General features: G+C 44.3%; 1 protein-coding gene across 2 annotated transcripts in view; it reads right to left on the reverse strand.

Moving 5' to 3' along the window:
* The window catches only part of LOC139377299 (choline transporter-like protein 5-A), a 65,492-nt gene extending 65,025 nt beyond the window's left edge, over nt 1–467 (reverse strand). For both annotated transcript variants that reach the window (XM_071120315.1, XM_071120316.1), the window contains exon 1: nt 321–467. In XM_071120315.1, coding sequence (XP_070976416.1) covers nt 321–405 — 85 coding nt within the window. In that variant the 5' untranslated portion in view covers nt 406–467. The remainder of the gene's footprint in view (nt 1–320) is intronic.
* Between the last annotated feature and the right edge of the window lie 5,699 nt (nt 468–6,166).

The raw sequence follows: 6,166 nt of genomic DNA on the forward strand, positions 1-6,166 counted from the left end.
ATAATCCATGTATTTGGATGGCAGGTGGAATGCTCAAGGAGGCTCGAGAACGCGCTAGAATTAGTGGTCAAATTAACACCATAATACCCCGATACAAAAATAGACTTAAAATCCCCTTTCTCTGTTGCTTTGAGAATATTTGAAAACTATTTCCCCTTATGCAATAGAAATATCATGTGCCAGCCGGGTAGGATATCTGAGGGTACAATTTCTCACCTATGCTATTGCTACATACGCTGTTAATGTGCCATATTTATTTAATAACAGACCCCATCAATGTGACACACTTTACTTCAATGAGCCTAGGTTAGGCTACTCACCGTAATAAAGGGAAGGGACGTCCGTTTTTCTTGCCATTTCACTGTGGACGGTAGAATTGTCTGGTGTGTAGTGATGCGATGGCATGGATGTTGGGAGTCAATGAACACTCCCGTATTTGGCTCCAAGTTTATAGGAAAGGTCCTCTCACCTGTGTGAAGCTAGCCACAATAAGGATTAGCCACAATTGTGGAATTTGTGGATCGCCTTCAAAATAAAAGTCCCTCATTGAAAGCGATTCAAACGGATACAATATGCCATATTTGGACAATATAATGAATGCTAAACAAGGTCGGAATGTTATATAATTTCCACAAAATAAAATAATTGGCTCATTCCTTCTAAATGGTGCCTTTTCTGTCAACAGGAAATATCACTACTTAGTGTAAAAATAGTGTAAAATCTGGATTCCAAAAGACTTTCAATATCAGGTAAGGTGTCATTTTACCTTAAAACCACTAAATATGAATATTGAATGGAATTGTATGTATTTTGAACAAGTATTTTATTTCAGTTGATGTAGGAGTTTTTGCCATGTCCCCAGCTGTTATTTGTCAAGTTCCACAAGAAATAGAAGCCATAAAATAAACTATTTAAAATACATCCTTACCTATGGATCTTGGGTCCATGAAACGGGGTATCAGCCTACTCAGTTACTCCAACAGATTACAATTCTGAAACGTTTATATAAATAATGTCATAGCTCTTTGTGGGACTGTGAAACCACATAGTAGGTTTACTGGTGATCTTTTGTGTCTCATTTCACAGTGGTTTCAGAGTCCTACAATAAGAGCTTGGACACTAACATTTGTGAAAATCTCTTCACAGCTGTGTTCTGTTGGTGTCACCGAGTAGGCTGATGCCCCATTTCATGGACCCAAGATCCATAGGTAAGGCATGCTAAATTAATGTTCAATAGGCTCGAATAACCCGTACCCCTGCATATTTGACTCGGTACCGGTACCCCCTGTATATTGCCTCGTTATTGTTATTTAATGGTGTTATTTTTTTAAACTTTTGTATTTAGTAAATATTTTCTTAACACTGCATTGTAAGTAAGCATTTCACGGTAAGGTCTACTACACCTGTTGTATTCGGCGCAGGTGACAAATACAATTTGATTTGAATACTGAGGTGATTTCCCACAGTTAAAGTTCCCTAATATGAGCTACAACGCTAATATGTGTGTAAACTCTTCACAGCTGTGCTCTGTCAGTGTCACTGAGTAGGCCGATGCCCCGTTTCATGGACCCAAGATCCATAGGTAAGGCATTACATAGGTAAGGCATTACAGTGCATACAGTGTGCCCCCAATGCAATACTAAAGTATAATACATCCACAGTGTGATTTCAACAGATTTGTGCTTTTTTGTGTTTTGTTGAATTGATACACTCACCAGCCAGTGTATCACCCAAGTCACAGACAGTTCTCTCTGCTACCGCATGTCAAGCAGTACCGGAGCGCCAAGTCTAGGACCAAAAGGCTCCTTAACAGCTCCTCTCACCAACCATAAGATTGCTGAACAATTAATCAAATGGCCACCAGACTATTTACATTGACCCCCCCCCCCCTTCATTTGTTTTGTACACTGCTGCTACTCACTGTTTATTATCTATGCAGTCACTTCACCCCTACCCACATGTACATGTCGATCAACCTGTACCCCCGTGCATTGATTCGGTACTGGTACCCCTGTATTTCACCTCGTTATTGTTATGTTATTGTGTTATTTTTTTAAACTTCAGTTTATTTGGTAAATATTTTCTTAACTCTTCTTGACCTGCACTGTTGGTTAAGGGCTTGTAAGTAAGCATTTCACGGTAAGGTCTACACTTGTTGTATTCCGCGCATGTGACAAAAAGTTTGATTTGATTAGGTACACCACCCCGTTCACAAAAATGGATTGCTCCCGACAAGACAGTGAGTCACGTGGCCGTGGCTTGCTGTGTAACACAGGGAGACGGGTATCAAGGCATTCAGTTACTGTTCGATTGAACATTTGAATGGGTAAAACGATTGACCTAAGCGACTTTGAGCGTGGTATGATCAACGGTGACAGGTGTGCCGGATCCAGTACCTCAGAAACACCCTCTTGGGCTTCACGCGCACATTGTTTAAGGTTTACAGAGAATGATGTGATGAATAAAAACCATCCAGTCAGCAGCAGTCCTGTGGGCAAAAACAGCTTGTTGATGAGAGAGTTCAAAGGAGAATGGCAAGAATCGTGCAAGCAAACAGGCAGGCCACACAGACAAATAACGGCGCAGTACAACAGTAGTGTGCAGAACGGCATCTCGGAACGCACAACTCGTCGATGCTTGTCACAGATGGGCTATTGCAGCAGACGACCACACCGGGTTCCACTTCTATCAGCTAAAAACAAGAAGCGGCTCCATGGGGCACGCGATCACCATCACTGGACAATTGAGGAGTGGAAAAACTTTGCCTGGTACATGACAAAGTTCAATTTACTAGAGTGGCCTGTGCAGTCCCCAGACCACCACCCAATTGAGCATCTTTGGATGAGATGAAATGGGTTGTTCGCAGCATGAATGTACCGCCTTCCAATCTGCAGCAACTGCGTGATGCCATCGCATCAGCATGAACCAACATCCCTTTTGGACATCCCTCCCCCTGCTACTACTTTCCCTATTTAGCCCATATCCCAATGCCCCAGGGCAGTGATTGGGGACATTGCCCTGTGTAGGGTGCCGTCTTTTGGATGGGACGTTAAACGAGTGTCCTGACTCTCTGTGGTCACTAAAGATCCCTTGGCACTTATCGTAAGAGTAGGGGTGTTAACCCCGGTGTCCTGGCTAAATTCCAATCTGGACCTCAAACCATCATGGTCACCTAATAATTCTCATCTTACAATTGGCTCATTCATCCCCCCTCCTCTCCCCTGTAACTATTCCCCAGGTCGTTGATGTAAATGAGAATGTGTTCCCAGTCAACTTACCTGGTAAAATAAGGATTAAATAAAGAATATGAATTTGGAACATTTCCAACACCTGTAGAATGCCCTGAAGAATTCAGGCTATTCTGGAGGCAGGTCTGACCCGATACTAGATGGGTGTACCTAACAACATTAAGACATTGTTCAGCATTATCTAGTTCAAAAATGGCATTATTCCACTATTTGTATCACTTTCAATGGGGAACCTCTATTTTGAAGGCTAACTGCAAATTCCACTATTGTGGCTAATCCTTAATGTGGTTATTTTCACACAGGTCCTCCTCACCTCTCCAAGGATGCATGCACGTACATAGCTCAGAGAGCCAATTTATGCCTTGCACCTCTCAAATTTTGTAACAATGCGGAGAGCTCAGTATAGCTCCGCATGGACATAATTGGTTGATGGTAGTTGAGGGCGGGAGGTCCTGTATAAAACAAACTCACTTCCTTGACAACAGCTCTGCGCTGCTCAGCGAAGGTTAAGAAGTATGAATGCCCTGACCTCAGAGGCCACATCGCCATAAAGGCGCTGCGCGGTCAATCTGTGTCTGCGTTGGCCGTGCAGCATTTGCGACTCTACTTTGTCTCTATACTGACTCTTAGCTTGTTTGATTGCCTTGCGGAGGGAATAGCTCCATACTGCATCGCGGTGCACCTCCCTGACTTCCCTGCAGAAGTCAGGGAATTCATACTTCTTGCACTTCACTAAGCAGTGCAAAACTGTTGTGAGGGAAGTTGTCAAGGAAGTGACTGTTCATACAGGACCTCCCACCCTCACCTAGTCAACCAATCATCAACCAATCATGTCAATGTGGAGCTATACTGAGCCCGCCCCGCCACATTGTTACAAAATTTGAGAGGTGCACCATGATGCGGTATGGAGCTATTCCCTCCGCAAGGCAATTAAACAAGCTAAGAGTCAGTAGACCCACTCCAACTTGCTTACCGCCCCAATAGGTCCACAGACTACGCAATCACACTGCCCTAACCCATTTGGACAAGAGGAATACCCATGTAAGAATGCTGTTCATCGACTACAGCTCAGCATTTAACACCATAGTACCCTCCAAACTTGTCATTAAGCTCGAGACCCTGGGTCTCGACCCCACCCTGTGCAACTGGGTCCTGGACTTCCTGATGGGCCGCCCCAGGTGGTGAGGGTAGGTCACATCTCCACCCCGCTGATCCTCAACACTGACGCCCCACAAGGGTGCGTTCTCAGCCCTCTCCTGTACTCCCTGTTCACCCACGACTGCGTGGCCATGCACGCCTCCAACTCAATCATCAAGTTTGCAGACGACACTACAGTGGTAGGCTTAATTACCAACAACGACGAGACGGCCTACAGGGAGGTGGTGAGGGCCCTCGGAGTGTAGTGTCAGTAAAATAACCTCATACTCAATGTCAACAAAACAAAGGAGATGATCGCGGACTTCAGGAAACAGCAGAGGGAGCAGCCCCCTATCCACATTGACGGGACAGTAGTGGAGAGGGTGGAAAGTTCCTCGGCGTACACATCACGGACAAACTGAAATGGTCCACCCACACAGACAGCGTGGTGAAGAAGGCGCAGCAGCGCCTCTTCAACCTCAAGAGCCTGAAGAAATTCAGCTTGTCACCAAAAACACTCAAACTTTTACAGATGCACAATCGATAGCATCCTGTTGGGCTGTATCACCGCCTGGAACGGCAACTGCTCTGCCCATAACTGTAAGGCTCTCCAGAGGGTAGTGAGGTCTGCCCAACACATCACCGGGGTCAAACTACCTGCTCTCCAGGACGCCTACACCATCCGATGTCACAGGAAGGCCATAAAGATCATCAAGGACAACAACCACCCGAGCCACTGCCTGTTCACCCCGCTATCATCCAGAAGGCGAGGTCAGTACAGGTGCATCAAAGCAGGGACCGAGAGACTGAAAAACAGCTTCTATCTCAAGGCCATCAGACTGTTAAACAGCCATCACTAACATTGAGTGGCTGCTGCCAACATACTGACTCAACTTCTAGACACTTTAATAATGGAAAAATTGATGTAATAAATGTATCACTAGCCACTTTAAACAATGCCATTATACTGTATAATGTTTACATACCCTACATTACTCATCTCATATGTATATACTGTACTCTATACCATCTACTGCATATTGCCTATGCCACTGAGCCATCACTCATTCATATGTTTATGTACATATTCTCATTCATTCCTTTACACTTGTGTGAATAAGGTACTTGTTGTGAAATTGTTAGGTTAGATATTACTGCATGGTCGGAACTAGAAGCACAAGCATTTTGCTACACTCGCATTAACATCTGCTAACCATGTGTATGTGACCAATAACATTTGATTTGAGATCATTTTGGCTTCGGCATCCCTCTGGAGGCGCCGCAATCGCGTCACACGATCCATACGGCGCCTCTGACCACATATGCAGATCAAGCATAAATTGGCTTTAGATGCTGCACGGCCAAAGCAGACTTTGGATTGACCATGCACAGCCTTTCAGCGTGCACTGCTTAGAGCATGTAACATCATCAAGAGAGCCAAGGAAGGGATGTATGGGCATTGCACACCTTAGAGAATAACCTTAATCACTTATGATTTGCATTGTGAAATGTCTGTTCTGGAATACAGTATTCCCACATAAATGAATGCATTTAAACTATCAATGGAATACATTTCTGTACAAGAGAACATTTTTGGTACCAGACTAGAATTTTTGTTGCACTGTATTTCAGGCTGCTTGGCTTCTGAGGGTTCCAAGAACGGTCTATCCCCTCTGTATGACACCAGTGACCTCTAGTGAACAAAATGTAGTATTGCAATGTCCAAAATAATCTCACCTACACTACATACAAGACTATGCAAACCTACACCAAGGTCAGCA

Source organism: Oncorhynchus clarkii, chromosome 20, assembly GCF_045791955.1.
Source record: "Oncorhynchus clarkii lewisi isolate Uvic-CL-2024 chromosome 20, UVic_Ocla_1.0, whole genome shotgun sequence".
In the NCBI taxonomy this organism is placed as follows: domain Eukaryota; kingdom Metazoa; phylum Chordata; class Actinopteri; order Salmoniformes; family Salmonidae; genus Oncorhynchus; species Oncorhynchus clarkii.